The 17,500-nt window shown below is 33.1% G+C and overlaps 2 protein-coding genes across 2 annotated transcripts in view; both read right to left on the reverse strand.

Annotated features, from left to right (window-relative positions):
• LOC137634726 (SCAN domain-containing protein 3-like) overlaps window positions 1-16,425 on the reverse strand; it is a 21,333-nt gene extending 4,908 nt beyond the window's left edge. The window contains exon 1 of the mRNA XM_068367215.1: window positions 15,926-16,425. Within this exon, the coding sequence (XP_068223316.1) occupies window positions 15,926-16,425 (500 nt within the window). The remainder of the gene's footprint in view (window positions 1-15,925) is intronic.
• Window positions 16,426-16,451: 26 nt separating this feature from the next.
• The window catches only part of LOC137634727 (uncharacterized), an 81,276-nt gene continuing 80,227 nt past the window's right edge, over window positions 16,452-17,500 (reverse strand). The window contains exon 2 of the mRNA XM_068367216.1: window positions 16,452-16,525. Within this exon, the coding sequence (XP_068223317.1) occupies window positions 16,452-16,525 (74 nt within the window). The remainder of the gene's footprint in view (window positions 16,526-17,500) is intronic.

Raw genomic sequence — 17,500 nt, forward strand, 5'->3', positions numbered from 1 at the left:
AGGGTCTCGGTTAGATTTCGCCAGTCGTCTCCATCTTGATCTTTTAGTTCAATACTTCATAGTTCTCAGCTATGCAGGCCTGTGTCTTCCAACTCTTCTAGTGCCTTGTGGAGCCCAGTTAAACGTTTGGTGAACTAATCTCTTCATCTACCCTTCACCATGATATCATCCACGTATAGTACTCGAGTAATCTCTCTTATAGTTTCATTTCTAATCCTGCCCTGCCATGTAACTCGCAATATTCTTCTGAGATATTTGTTCTCAAATCTACTAAATCTGTTGGAGATTGTTTCATTGTCATACCACGACTCATGTCCATACAGTAAGACAGATCTCACTAAACTGATATATAGTCTAATTTTTATATGTAATTTCAGGCGATTTGATTTCCAAATCTTACTTAACCTATGCATTGTCTGATTAGCTTTTTTCAATCTTTCACTATACTCCAATTCTAATGACCCTGTATTGGAGATCATTGTTCCTAAATACTTGAATGATTCTTCCTCATTAATCCTTTCTCCTTCTAAAATAGATCCCGAAATAAGGAAAAAATATATCAGAACAATAACTCTGCAAGATCACAATAGCCTTGCAACACTGAACAAGGTTTGGGAAAAGGGTCGGAAGAAAATATTTAAAATATAAAATGAAAATCCTAACCCCTTGTTAATCCGGATTTAACCTTGGTAAAGGTTAAACTATGAAAGGCGAAAATGGTTAAAATAGTTGCGCTGGTCAGACTATAACAGTGTATGAAAGCGTGGTGGAGAGAGAGAGAGAGAGAGAGAGAGAGAGAGAGAGAGAGAGAGATTCTATGGAATTCCAACTTACAAAACTATCATACGAAACATGTCATTTAACTGAGAGAGAGAGAGAGAGAGAGAGAGAGAGAGAGAGAGAGAGAGAGAGATCTACTAGTATCATTTGGCGAGTGCTACACAATTCTGTTACAAGTTTTGGAAGAGCAATGTATAATTCAGAACAAAAATCTCTGCTTTTTCCGTCTGGAAAATATAGTATGGTTGTCTATTTTTGAAAGTTGGTTTCCTGATTCCTTTACGTATTTAGTTTTTTTTACTCTTATCTTTATGCAAAAGTTATGATTTTCGGTTAAAATAAATGATACACTTTTTGAAAGTTTGCATTAAAAGAACGGTAAATGCCAGGCAACATTTACTTTAGGATTTTTATCGTTTTAAAAAAGTATATATTGGCGTAAATGAGGGATATTACAGTCGCTAACCCGTAAGATATAATAAGAAAGTAGGGTAAATATTACGGTCACCTGTATTTTACTGAAATACGGTTCCGAACAGTATATTTTTACGGAGAATTTCTGATTAAAATTAGGTGTTTTTAAAAAGTATATTTATAGAAGAGTCTTATGATACCCTGTTTACCTGAACTTTGTAAAGCATGATGCACCTTTGACAAATGTTTACATTAATTTTCTTTGCCTCTTCTCCCACTCAATCCATTAATACTGTTTGAAGGAAACGTATACAAACGTATTAAAACTGCTGTGAAGATTACTTCAAATTAGTTTGAAAAAAAAATAACATCGTTTAGAATATGAATCTGCAAATTAATTTGGAAAAAAATAACATTGTTTACAATATGAATCTGTCTATGTGTTTTGATCAGAGGTTACAAATTCTTTCATACATTTCAGTTTCAAAGTTTTATGTTATATTTATCCTACCAGTTACGTTATTTTCATAATACTGTCCTCCTTTGTCCACTGGGATCCTACGGCTTGTGGTTTTTTGTTTTTCCCACTTGTGTTGCACCTTGATTTTTAATAACATCAACAGCAATAACGCATAATAATATTAATGATAATAATAGCATTATTATACGTAGGAAACAATTATTTATAGTCTCCTTCTTATACAGGGGGAAATTAAAACCGATGCCTCCAAGTAAAGAACAAATAAAAGAAAAAGAAATTCTACATCAACAACACTAATAACGCATGATAATAATAATGATAATAATAACATTATTATATGTAAGAAACAATTATTTATAGTCTCCTCCTTATACAGGGGGAAATTAAAACCGATGCCTCCAAGTAAAGAACAAATAAAAAAAAAAAAATTCTACATCAACAACACTAATAACGCATGATAATAATAATCATAATAATAACATTATTATATGTAGGAAACAATTGTTTATAGTCTCCTCCTTATACAGGGGGAAATTAAAACCGATGCCTCCAAGTAAAGAACAAATAAAAAAAATTCTACATCAACAACACTAATAACGCATGATAATAATAATGATAATAATAGCATTATTATATATAAGAAACAATTGTTTATGGTCTCCTCCTTATACAGGGTGAAATTGAAGCCGATACCTCCAAGTAAAGAACAAATAAAAAAAAAAAATTCTACATCAACAACACTAATAACGCATGATAATAATAATGATAATAATAACATTATTATATGTATGAAACAATTATTTATGGTCTCCTTCTTATACAGGGTGAAATTGAAGCCGATACCTCCAAGTAAAGAACAAATAAAAAAAAAATTCTACATCAACAACACTAATAACGCATGATAATAATAATGATAATAATAACATTATTATATATAGGAAACAATTATTTATAGTCTCCTTATACAGGGTGAAATTAAAACCGATGCCTCCAAGTAAAGAACAAATAAAAAAAAATATTCTACATCAACAACACTAATAACGCATGATAATAATAATGATAATAATAACATTATTTTATGTAAGAAACAATTGTTTATAGTCTCCTCCTTATACAGGGGGAAATTAAAACCTATGCCTCCAAGTATGGAACAAATAAAAAAAAAAAAAAAATTCGACATCAACAACACTAATAACGCATGATAATAATAATCATAATAATAACATTATTATATGTAGGAAACAATTGTTTATAGTCTCCTTCTTATACAGGGGGGAATTAAAGCCTATGCCTCCAAGTAAAGAACAAATAAAAAAAAAAAAATTCTACATCAACAACACTAATAACGCATGATAATAATAATCATAATAATAACATTATTATATGTAGGAAACAATTGTTTATAGTCTCCTTCTTATACAGGGGGAAATTAAAGCCTATGCCTCCAAGTAAAGAACAAATAAAAAAAAAAAAAAAATTCGACATCAACAACACTAATAACGCATGATAATAATAATCATAATAATAACATTATTATATGTAGGAAACAATTGTTTATAGTCTCCTTCTTATACAGGGGGAAATTAAAGCCTATGCCTCCAAGTAAAGAACAAATAAAAAAAAAAAAAAATTCTACATCAACAACACTAATAACGCATGATAATAATAATGATAATGATAACATTATTATATGTAGGAAACAATGATTTATAGTCTCCTCCTTATACAGGGGGAAATTAAAACCGATGCCTCCAAATAAGGAACAAATAATAAAGAGAGAATAATTTCTACTTTGGCGGAGGAAGGTTTTTTTTTTTTTTTTTTTTTTTTTTTTTTTTTTTTTTTGGCACTGGGTGCCAACATGGAGAGCAAGGTTCATGTGCCGTATATCAATGACGAAAAATAACGTCTCTAACTCACTGCATACCACATAACCTAATCAGTGACTAAACTTCGTGTTTTATTTTAATTTAATTATGATTTAAAGATTTTTAGATTTTAAAATACCATTGATTTCATATAATTAAGATCAGATGATTAAAAAACTAGCGAGGAGATGGATAAAGAAATAATTTTAGAAAATAACATGACATCCCGAAAGCAAATCAAAGCCAAAATATGTATGTTTGGTTTTTAACATTTACATTCGCAACCAGAAATTAGAGTCGTCAATATCCATAGAGTATAGTTCCAGTAAAAAGAAGACTGGCAATTTTGCAGAGTGCTAAAAGAGATGTTTAAATTATTCATATTCCATTTTTTCCAACAAGTCCAAATTGGGGACATTACGCACAGCAAGGCAAATTGGATCTGGTTATTAAGTCTCTCTCTCTCTCTCTCTCTCTCTCTCTCTCTCTCTCTCTCTCTCAATGCTGCATAAGGGCCTATTGAGAGAGAGAAGAGAGAGATATCCCAATTTCATCCCAAATATTAAAATTATGGGCGAAACAACTTTACGTTATTCTTTTCAAATGTTTTTTTTTTTTTTTTTTTTTTTTTTTGCCGTGCGTGGGGGGGGGGGGAGTCGGGGCAAGTAAAAGCATTCTTCAAAGTAAAGTGAATGCTTCAGACTATAAGATCAGATTCTTTGAAGAAGAATTTTGAATTTACAACGAACACAGAGGCTAGCTTTTTTTCTAGAAAGTTTGCGGTAGGAGACATTACGAATTCTCTAATACTGTTAAGATGGGTGTCGTTGACAGCCTTTTGCTCATATTTTCTTGAGCAAGAGATCGATCCCCGCCCAGGACCGGGAGTTTAAGCTGTTTACTGGAGAGGCCACTGCTGTGGTAGGGCACCACAGGGGGGGGGGGGGGGTTGGGCTTGCCCGGCTGACGTTCTGGTGAGCATCTATTCTGATGGAACCGGAACTGAAACCTGTCACCTTTAACCTTTAGATATAAATTCATAGTAAGGTTTGTTTATTTCAGCACCGGCGTTGTTATTATTTATGGTTTCATATCTTCATATATATAAAAATAAGTTTTTTTTTTTTTTTACAACACTATCATATCTTCCTCATTTTCCTCCTTAAGATAATCGTTTTGAAGAAAGAACAAGGATGAATTCATTGTCTAAATAGCCTAAAATGTTTCTCCATCCTTTAGGCCTATCGAAAGAAATACATTACATTTTGTTTTGATGTTGTTACTATTTTTTTTTAAATATTTTATTTTATTAGTTCATTATTTCTCAGATCGTTTATCTATTTCCCTATTTCCTTGCCTCACTGGGCTCCTTTTCCCCGTTGGAGCCATTGGGTTTATAGCATCTTGCTTTCCCAGCTAGGCCCGTAGCTTAGTTAGTAATTATAGTAATAATGAGAACGAAATGGGGCAAAGGATCTCAAAAAGTTTACCTAAGGTGAAAAAAGGCATTATCTATTGTAGATGTATGGGGCACGCGATGGAAAATGGGAGATATATGATTTTACCATTTCTTCGTAATAATTAGAATTCATTTCCCATTTAATTCATTTAATTCAATCATTCATTTAGTATTATTGAAAGGCAATGTCCATCTACAAATAGAAATTTACCTCAATAATTTAGGTTTTAATGCGTATGTATGCTATGGTAAGCAGCTCTTCTAGGAGGACACTCCAAAATCAAACCGTTGTTCTCCAGTCTAGGGTAGTGCCATAGCCTCTGTATCATGGTCTCCCACTGTCTTGGGTTAGAGTTCTCTTGGGCGCACTAATTTTTCTTAATCTTGTTTTGTTTAAGTTTTCATAGTTTATATAGGAGATATTTTTTAATGTTACTGTTCTCAAAGTATTTTATTTTTCTTTGTTTCCTTTCCTCACTGGGCTATTTTTCCTTGTTTCCTTTCCTCACTGGGCTATTTTCCCTCTTGGAGCCCCTTGGCTTATAGCATTCTGCTTTTCCAACTAGGGTTGTAGCTTAATAATAATAATAATAATAATAATAATAATAATAGTAGTAGTATCAGAAATTGCATTGAAATTAGTCTAAGATTTGCTTCTGGCAGGTTAATTGAAAGTCTTAATTAGGTGGACGCGATAGAGACGCTGATAAAGGCGACCCATCGTCTCCAGAATCAATCTTTGATAGGAAGGTAATAATTACCAAGAAACTAACCATAGAATCGAAGGCTATTGTTTGCCATATATCTAAGGACTAAATAAGTCTTAGAGTATAATTATACCATTGTTTGCCAGCTATCTAAGGACTGAATAAGACTTAGAGTATAATTATACTATTGTTTGCCAGCTATCTTAGGACTAAATAACTTTTAGAGTATTATTATACCATTGTTTGCCAGCTATCTAAGGACTAATTAAGTTTTAGAGTATAATTATACCATTGTTTGCCAGCTATCTAAGGACTGAATAAGACTTAGAGTATAATTATACTATTGTTCGCCAGCTATCTAAGGACTAAATAAGTTTTAGAGTATAATTATACCATTGTTTGCCAGCTATCTAAGGACTAAATAAGTTTTAGAGTATAATTATACCATTGTTTGCCAGCTATCTAAGGACTGAATAAGACTTAGAGTATAATTATACTATTGTTTGCCAGCTATCTAAGGACTAAATAAGTTTTAGAGTATAATTATACTATTGTTTGCCAGCTATCTAAGGACTAAATAAGTTTTAGAGTATAATTATACCATTGTTTGCCAGCTATCTAAGGACTGAATAAGACTTAGAGTATAATTATACTATTGTTTGCCAGCTATCTAAGGACTAAATAAGTTTTAGAGTATAATTATACCATTGTTTGCCAGCTATCTAAGGACTAAATAAGTTTTAGAGTATAATTATACCATTGTTTGCCAGCTATCTAAGGACTGAATAAGACTTAGAGTATAATTATACTATTGTTTGCCAGATATCTAAGGACTAAATAAGTCTTAGAGTATAATTATACCATTGTTTGCCAGATATCTAAAGACTAAATAAGTCTTAGAGTATAATTATGCTATTGTTTGCCAGATATCTAAGGACTGAATAAGTCTTAGAGTATAATTATACTACCGTTTGCCAGATATCTAAGGACTAAAGAAGTCTTGGAGTATAATTATACCATTGTTTGCCAGATCTCTAAGGACTAAATAAGTCTTAGAGTATAATTATACCATTGTTTGCCAGATCTCTAAGGACTAAATAAGTCTTAGAGTATAATTATACTATTGTTTGCAGATATCTAAGGACTAAATAAGACTTAGAGTATAATCATACTATTGTTTGCCAGATATCTAAGGACTAAATAAGTCTTAGAGTATAATTATACTATCGTTTGCCAGATATCTAAGGACTAAATAAGTCTTAGAGTATAATTATGCTATTGTTTGCCAGATATCTATGGACTAAATAAGTCTTAGAGTATGATTATGCTATTGTTTGCCAGATATCTAAGGACTAAATAAGTCTTAGAGTATAATTATGCTATTGTTTGCCGGATATCTAAGGACTAAATAAGTCTTAGAGTATAATTATACTATTGTTTGCCGGATATCTAAGGACTAAATAAGTCTTGGAGTATAATTATGCCATTGTTTGCCGGATATCTAAGGACTAAAGAAGACTTAGAGTATAATTATACTATTGTTTGCCAGATATCTAAGGACTAAATAAGTCTTCAGATTATAATTATACCATTGTTTGCCAGATCTCTAAGGACTAAATAAGTCTTAGAGTATAATTATACTATTGTTTGCCAGCTATCTAAGGACTAAATAAGTCTTAGAGTATAATTATACTATCGTTTGCCAGATATCTAAGGACTAAAGAAGTCTTGGAGTATAATTATACCATTGTTTGCCAGATCTCTAAGGACTAAATAAGTCTTAGAGTATGATTATGCTATTGTTTGCCAGATACTTAAGGACTAAATAAGTCTTAGAGTATAATTATACTATTGTTTGCAGATATCTAAGGACTAAATAAGACTTAGAGTATAATCATACTATTGTTTGCCAGATATCTAAGGACTAAATAAGTCTTAGAGTATAATTATACTATCGTTTGCCAGATATCTAAGGACTAAATAAGTCTTAGAGTATAATTATGCTATTGTTTGCCAGATACCTAAGGACTAAATAAGTCTTAGAGTATAATTATACTAGCGTTTGCCAGATATCTAAGGACTAAATAAGTCTTAGAGTATAATTATGCTATTGTTTGCCGGATATCTAAGGACTAAATAAGTCTTAGAGTATAATTATACTATTGTTTGCCGGATATCTAAGGACTAAATAAGTCTTGGAGTATAGTTATACTATTGTTTGCCAGATATCTAAGGACTAAATAAGTCTTAGAGTATAATTATACTATTGTTTGCCAGATATCTAAGTACTAAATAAGTCTTAGAGTATAATTATACTATTTTTTGCCAGATATCTAAGGACTAAATAAGACTTAGAGTATAATTATACTATTGTTTGCCAGATATCTAAGGACTAAATAAGTCTTAGAGTATAATTATACTATTGTTTGCCAGATATCTAAGGACTAAATAAGTCTTAGAGTGTAATTATACTATTGTTTGCCAGATATCCAAGGACTAAATAAGTCTTAGAGTATAATTATACTATTGTTTGCCAGATATCCAAGGACTAAATAAGTCTTAGAGTATAATTATACTGTTGTTTGCCAGATATCTAAGGACTAAATAAGTCTTAGAGTATAATTATACCGTTGTTTGCCAGATATGTAAGGACAAAATAAGTCTTAGAGTATAATTATACTATTGTTTGCCAGATATCTAAGGACTAAAAAGTCTTAGAGTATAATTATGCTATCGTTTGCCAGATATCTAAGGACTAAATAAGTCTTAGAGTATAATTATACTATTGTTTGCCAGATATCCAAGGACTAAATAAGTCTTAGAGTATAATTATACTATTGTTTGCCAGATATCTAAGGACTAAAAAGTCTTAGAGTATAATTATACTATTGTTTGCCAGATATCCAAGGACTAAATAAGACTTAGAGTATAATTATACTATTGTTTGCCAGATATCTAAGGACTAAAAAGTCTTAGAGTATAATTATACTATTGTTTGCCAGATATCCAAGGACTAAATAAGACTTAGAGTATAATTATACTATTGTTTGCCAGATATCCAAGGATTAAATAAGACTTAGAGTATAATTATACTATTGTTTGCCAGATATCCAAGGACTAAATAAGACTTAGAGTATAATTATACTATTGTTTGCCAGATATCTAAGGACTAAAAAGTCTTAGAGTATAATTATACTATTGTTTGCCAGATATCCAAGGACTAAATAAGACTTAGAGTATAATTATACTATTGTTTGCCAGATATCCAAGGACTAAATAAGTCTTAGAGTATAATTATACTATTGTTTGCCAGATATCTAAGGACTAAAAAGTCTTAGAGTATAATTATGCTATTGTTTGCCAGATATCTAAGGACTAAATAAGTCTTGGAGTATAATTATACAATGATAGATTGAGTTGAGTCACTTGAAATAAAATGAGAAAAGCTCATTTTAATGATCCATGAGTATTTTTTTCACTACTACAACAAGACATACTTAAAGGTGTAAGATAGCTAACATTGTTTGCCTGATTATATCCAAGGATCAAATTATCTACGTGAAGGTAAATTAGATGAAGTTTCACTAGCCAAAACGTTGTCACTTACATTCTATACTTAAACCAGTTCCATATAACCAAAGGAGCCTGAGAGAGAGAGAGAGAGAGAGAGAGAGAGAGAGAGAGAGAGAGAGAGAGAGAGAGAGAGAGAGAGAGAGAGAGAGAGGGGGTTCCTTTCAAATATCTAATACTGAAGAGAAGGATATTTGAGAGAGAGAGAGAGAGAGAGAGAGAGAGAGAGAGAGAGAGAGAGAGAGAGAGAGAGAGAGAGGGGGGGGTTCCTTTCAAATATCTAATACTGAAGAGAAGGATATTTGAGAGAGAGAGAGAGAAAGAGAGAGAGAGAGAGAGAGAGAGAGAGAGAGAGAGAGAGAGAGAGAGAGAGAGAGAGAGAGAGAGAGAGAGAATTAAGCGTTATTCAAAATCTACCAGAGAGAAAAGCCACGAGAATTCAACCCTACAGAAATAGATCTCATATTTCTCGTCCATTATCTTTCTCTTTGTCTGTCTCAGTTTCTGTCTCTTACTGTGTGTATTCTTGTTCCTTTTATCTCATAGCAAACAGTCCTCTGAGAAAAATGGGATTTGCCTCCTGACGCAATGATAGTTTTTGCTAAAAGATAAGTCTTATCCTTGAGCAATACCACCGGATTATCAAATCACAAAATAAAACAGGTTAATATTTCCCATAAAATGTCAGTATTATCAATTGAAATGTGATAAAAAGGAGAATAATGTATAATTCAACCTGTTTTAAATCTTATTTAAATAACCAACATGAAATGAAATCCAAGGATTTCGTCTAAAGCTGGCTATCTTAAATCCCGTAGAATCTAACCGAGGTCGAGAGATTTTAGCTATGTTAATTCTAAGAATTCGGCTTAGAACATTAAGGCCTGAAAGGATTTATCCATTCGTTAATGCTACGATAAAGGTTGTCGTATTATTGTTTGTTAATTCTAGTAAAAGGTGGAGAGATTAGGTGAGAGGCTGTGTGTTATCTCTGTACCCTTAATGGAAGGATTTAACGCAATTGGATGAGGAAACTGAATACTATCTTTAGAACATTTTTAAAGGGAAATTCTAGTTTCAAATGAAAGGTTCCAACTACTACTACTGCTACTACTATTATTACTACTACTACTACTACTACTACTACTACTACTTATAATTAATATATATATAGAAAGCACCATGCATTCATATGGACCACCGCAGTAAAGAGACAATAGGGATGAAAGAGTACTAGAAATTTTTTCATACACTGTAATGCTACTGCTTTTTTATCTCTCCCTTTCTCCCGCACTGATAATAGAAAAACCTGTTTAACCTTGCCATCGCATGTTTCACATTGAATTTTTGTGCCATTGTTGCACTCAACTGTTTGTATATAAGCTCGTCATCTAGACGACACCTCGCACAGTACGTCAGAGCTATTACGTCTCTCTTCGCATTTCTTCATCATTTCAATGATGTGGTGTTATTGACTTCGTTATCCATTTCAGATTGAAAGTAAGAAATTATCTGGGAAAACGTTCTTGCGTCTTAAAGGTTTAAAGGTCGCTCATGAATGGCAGAGGCAAGGGACAGTGACATTGCCCTATCAAGCAGGTGCCCTAGAGACTGACCATATATGCATATGATAACCGCCCAAGCCCCCTCTCTACCCAAGCTAGGACCAAAGTGGGCCAGGCAATGGCTGCTGATGACTCAGCAAATAGACCTATAGAGTCCCCCAAACCCCCCATCCTTAGCTCACAAGAATGGTGAGGTTGCAGGGACCATAGAAAGTTACGAGTTTGAGCGGGACTCGAACCCCAGTCTGGTTTCACCAGTCAGGGACGTTACCACACTTTTATTAGCCATATTGCTCTTTAGGAGGTAGTTCATTACGTCGAGAGAGAGAGAGAGAGAGAGAGAGAGAGAGAGAGAGAGAGAGAGAGAGAGAGATCCGCAATTCTCATGAATATTAGCTATCTTGATAAGTACAATCAGAAAATAAGGATATTGGATTACTGCGTTATTTGCAAAAACATATTTGCCAATATTTGATGTTTCTTTCGATGGGTTTTGCTTATTTCCATATTTCTTTCCAAACTTCGAGAGAAGAATTTTGTTCTTTTTTAAATTATTCCTTTGGGGAAAATAACTGCGTAGAGGATACACTATAATTTCAACCTGAGATCTCCGATTAGCTCCTACTTGTATGTTTCTGTGATTTAAAAAATTTTCGGGAAAGAAGCAGTTACCGGCTTTAAGCGCGCTTGGAAATCATTCCAATAAGTATAGTTATTGTTATTATTATTGATATTATTATTGTTATTGTTGTTGTTATTATTATTATTATTGTTATTATTATTATTATTATTATGATTATTATTATTATTATTATTAATTATTGTTATCATTATTATTATTATTATAATTATTATTAATTATTATTATTATTATTATTATTATTATTATTATTATTATTATTATTATTAGTTAACGTATATCTCTAGTTGGAAAATCAGGATACTATAATTATGCCCAAGGGCTTTAGCAGGGAAGATTGCCCATTGGGGAAAGGACATAATCAAATAATTGTGCCGAATGTACCCTCAAGCAAGAGAAATCTAACCCAAGAAAGTGGAAGACCATAGTAATTTCCGGGCAGTTTCCTTCCACTAATAGAGGACACTTGAACATGTCAAAATTACTATATACCGCTAAGCAATGATTTTATTCAGTTATACCAGACAACACCAAATATAAAGTAACTTGTGGGTTTAAAGGTTTAAAGGCCGCTCATGAATGGCAGAAGCATGGGACAGTGACATTGCCCTAGCAATCAGGACAATGCCCTAGAGCAGTGGTTCTTAACCTTTTTCATCCCATGACCCCTGGGACTAATCAGAGTATTATTATGACCCCCTATAATAGATTTGGGAATAATGAACCTTGTCAAAAGGTCATGTAAAAAAAATTACAGGAAGACCATGGTTTACTCCTATACAATTTTATTGGCAACACCACAGAACAAAAACCTTGAAAAATTCCACTTTCCTAGCCTCCACAAATGCCATAAAATTATCAATTCCAAAGAACTATTCAACATCATAGAAAATGGTTTACTCCTATACAATTTTATTGGAAACACCACAGAACAAAAACCTTGAAAAATTCCACTTACATAGCCTCCACAAATGCCATAAAATTATCAATTCCAAAGAACTATTCAACATCATAGAAAATGGTTTACTCCTATACAATTTTATTGGAAACACCAAAGAACAAAAACCTTGAAAAATTCCACTTTCCTAGCCTCCACAAATGCCATAAAATTATCAATTCCAAAGAACTATTCAACATCATAGAAAATGGTTTACTCCTATACAATTTTATTGGAAACACCAAAGAACAAAAACCTTGAAAAATTCCACTTTCCTAGCCTCCACAAATGCCATAAAATTATCAATTCCAAAGAACTATTCAACATCATAGAAAATGGTTTACTCCTATACAATTTTATTGGAAACACCACAGAACAAAAACCTTGAAAAATTCCACTTACATAGCCTCCACAAATGCCATAAAATTATCAATTCCAAAGAACTATTCAACATCATAGAAAATGGTTTACTCCTATACAATTTTATTGGAAACACCAAAGAACAAAAACCTTGAAAAATTCCACTTTCCTAGCCTCCACAAATGCCATAAAATTATCAATTCCAAAGAACTATTCAACATCATAGAAAATGGTTTACTCCTATACAATTTTATTGGAAACACCACAGAACAAAAACCTTGAAAAATTCCACTTACATAGCCTCCACAAATGCCATAAAATTATCAATTCCAAAGAACTATTCAACATCATAGAAAATGGTTTACTCCTATACAATTTTATTGGAAACACCACAGAACAAAAACCTTGAAAAATTCCACTTACATAGCCTCCACAAATGCCATAAAATTATCAATTCCAAAGAACTATTCAACATCATAGAAAATGGTTTACTCCTATACAATTTTATTGGAAACACCAAAGAACAAAAACCTTGAAAAATTCCACTTACATAGCCTCCACAAATGCCATAAAATTATCAATTCCAAAGAACTATTCAACATCATAGAAAATGGTTTACTCCTATACAATTTTATTGGAAACACCACAGAACAAAAACCTTGAAAAATTCCACTTACATAGCCTCCACAAATGCCATAAAATTATCAATTCCAAAGAACTATTCAACATCATAGAAAATGGTTTACTCCTATACAATTTTATTGGAAACACCAAAGAACAAAAACCTTGAAAAATTCCACTTACATAGCCTCCACAAATGCCATAAAATTATCAATTCCAAAGAACTATTCAACATCATAGAAAATGGTTTACTCCTATACAATTTTATTGGAAACACCAAAGAACAAAAACCTTGAAAAATTCCACTTTCCTAGCCTCCACAAATGCCATAAAATTATCAATTCCAAAGAACTATTCAACATCATAGAAAATGGTTTACTCCTATACAATTTTATTGGAAACACCACAGAACAAAAACCTTGAAAAATTCCACTTACATAGCCTCCACAAATGCCATAAAATTATCAATTCCAAAGAACTATTCAACATCATAGAAAATGGTTTACTCCTATACAATTTTATTGGAAACACCACAGAACAAAAACCTTGAAAAATTCCACTTACATAGCCTCCACAAATGCCATAAAATTATCAATTCCAAAGAACTATTCAACATCATAGAAAATGGTTTACTCCTATACAATTTTATTGGAAACACCAAAGAACAAAAACCTTGAAAAATTCCACTTACATAGCCTCCACAAATGCCATAAAATTATCAATTCCAAAGAACTATTCAACATCATAGAAAATGGTTTACTCCTATACAATTTTATTGGAAACACCAAAGAACAAAAACCTTGAAAAATTCCACTTTCCTAGCCTCCACAAATGCCATAAAATTATCAATTCCAAAGAACTATTCAACATCATAGAAAATGGTTTACTCCTATACAATTTTATTGGAAACACCACAGAACAAAAACCTTGAAAAATTCCACTTACATAGCCTCCACAAATGCCATAAAATTATCAATTCCAAAGAACTATTCAACATCATAGAAAATGGTTTACTCCTATACAATTTTATTGGAAACACCACAGAACAAAAACCTTGAAAAATTCCACTTACATAGCCTCCACAAATGCCATAAAATTATCAATTCCAAAGAACAATTCAACATCATAGAAAATGGTTTACTCCTATACAATTTTATTGGAAACACCAAAGAACAAAAACCTTGAAAAATTCCACTTACATAGCCTCCACAAATGCCATAAAATTATCAATTCCAAAGAACTATTCAACATCATAGAAAATGGTTTACTCCTATACAATTTTATTGGAAACACCACAGAACAAAAACCTTGAAAAATTCCACTTACATAGCCTCCACAAATGCCATAAAATTATCAATTCCAAAGAACAATTCAACATCATACAAAAAGGTTTACTCCTATACAATTTTATTGGAAACACCACAGAACAAAAACCTTGAAAAATTCCACTTACATAGCCTCCACAAATGCCATAAAATTATCAATTCCAAAGAACAATTCAACATCATAGAAAATGGTTTACTCCTATACAATTTTATTGGAAACACCAAAAAACAAAAACCTTGAAAAATTCCACTTACATAGCCTCCACAAATGCCATAAAATTATCAATTCCAAAGAACTATTCAACATCATAGAAAATGGTTTACTCCTATACAATTTTATTGGAAACACCAAAGAACAAAAACCTTGAAAAATTCCACTTACATAGCCTCCACAAATGCCATAAAATTATCAATTCCAAAGAACAATTCAACATCATAGAAAATGGTTTACTCCTATACAATTTTATTGGAAACACCAAAGAACAAAAACCTTGAAAAATTCCACTTACATAGCCTCCACAAATGCCATAAAATTATCAATTCCAAAGAACTATTCAACATCATAGAAAATGGTTTACTCCTATACAATTTTATTGGAAACACCACAGAACAAAAACCTTGAAAAATTCCACTTACATAGCCTCCACAAATGCCATAAAATTATCAATTCCAAAGAACAATTCAACATCATACAAAAAGGTTTACTCCTATACAATTTTATTGGAAACACCACAGAACAAAAACCTTGAAAAATTCCACTTACATAGCCTCCACAAATGCCATAAAATTATCAATTCCAAAGAACTATTCAACATCATAGAAAATGGTTTACTCCTATACAATTTTATTGGAAACACCACAGAACAAAAACCTTGAAAAATTCCACTTACATAGCCTCCACAAATGCCATAAAATTATCAATTCCAAAGAACAATTCAACATCATACAAAAAGGTTTACTCCTATACAATTTTATTGGAAACACCACAGAACAAAAACCTTGAAAAATTCCACTTTCCTAGCCTCTACAAATGCCATAAAATTATCAATTCCAAAGAACTATTCAACACCATACAAAACCTAGCACCTACTTCTCATTCACTCAGTGTGATAGTTGAAATGGTTTTGCAGCCATAAGTCTATCAAAGCGAGGACCAGTGTTCGATAGGCAACACCTCGTGTCAGCATCGATGACAAACCTATTACGTGCCTTCGTTTTCAGTGCAACCATTGCTGAGAATCCAACCTCGCACCGGTAGGTTGACGGGGACTGAATCAACATGGTTAATGCACGCATCGAGAGAATAGGACAGTAGTCCTTCACTTTTGCCCAAAATGTTGGGAGCTCTTGTTCGGCAAAATCGACTTTAAGCTGAGAATCCTCACGAATTTGATAAAATTCTACCTTAGCAGCAACATCAGTATCACTGATGGCACTATCCTTTACTGAAAAGGGTCTATAGATCCACGCATCAGTACAGCGGTCGTTTAGTCCTGGAAAGTAACTTTCGATGGTGTCATTTACTGCCAAAAGATGAGTGGAGATTTCCTCACGGAAACTACATTCAGCATCTGGCATGGAACCCAGGAGAGTCATCATCTCCGTGAAGAAAGTGATGTCACCGTCCTGAACTCTTTTCTTGTAAAGTTGAATCTTAGACTTGAACGCTGCCACTTTGTCCCGAGCTGTGTGCATCATTGTAACGTTTCCTTGGATTGAAGTATTCAATGGCAGGGCGTCAGAGATATCACGTTATTCACGTCACGTATCACGTGACTTGGAGGAGTATCCGATTGAGCTATAATGGGAATTTAACGCTATTTTGGTAACACTGGCTATGGTTAATGTGCAGCAGACCACCCAACTTGTGACCAGTGTTGTACTCATCAAACTGGTAAAAGCCCTACTGGCTATTTCAAATACGTGTATAATGTATATGAAAAATAAATTATTCTCCAGAACCCTTTGTGACCCCTCAAGAAATCCCAAACGACCCCCCCGGGGGTCACGACCCCCAGGTTAAGAACCACTGCCCTAGAGACTGACCATATATACATATGACGTCTTCTAGCAGGTTTAAAGGCCACTCATGAATGGCAGAAGCAAGGGACAGTGACCTTGCCCTAGCAATCAGGACCATGCCTTAAAGACTGACCATATATCATATGATCAGCGCCCAAGCCTCCTCTCCACCCAAGCCAGGACCAGGGAGGGCCAGGCAGTAACTGCTGATGACTCAGCAGATAGACCCATAGGCTCCCCCAAACCCCCCAACCTTAGCTCACAAGGATGGTAAGGTTGCAGACAATAATGGCACTAACGAGTCTGAGGGGGACTCGAACCCCCGACCGGCAAACACCAGGCAGAGACGTTACCAATCAGGCCACAGCAACTACAAATTGAGAAAAATGGCTGATTATAATGATTAATTAAATGTGAAACGAAGTGTTAAGAACGTAAATAGAGGGAGGCAGACACCAGAACAAATGATTTAAGAGAAGGCAAGAGAAACCTATTATAGTAATGGTGTAATGGGATGATCATTTTGTATTAAAGTCGGGAACCTAGCCAGCACAGGGCCACAAATATCACTTAGAAAATAAAATGCTAGATTATTGGGATGAAAATTTTATCTTAAGATATTTTGGAGTGGTTATTAGAAGAGTTGGTGGAGAACGAGGAAGTATGTTATGTTCGTGTAAAAAGAAAAAAGAAAAAAAAAAGTTGAGGAAATAGACGCAAAATATGAATGATATATATTTTTTCTTTAATC

This window comes from Palaemon carinicauda, chromosome 45 (genome assembly GCF_036898095.1).
Source record: "Palaemon carinicauda isolate YSFRI2023 chromosome 45, ASM3689809v2, whole genome shotgun sequence".
NCBI classification, from domain to species: Eukaryota; Metazoa; Arthropoda; class Malacostraca; order Decapoda; family Palaemonidae; genus Palaemon; species Palaemon carinicauda.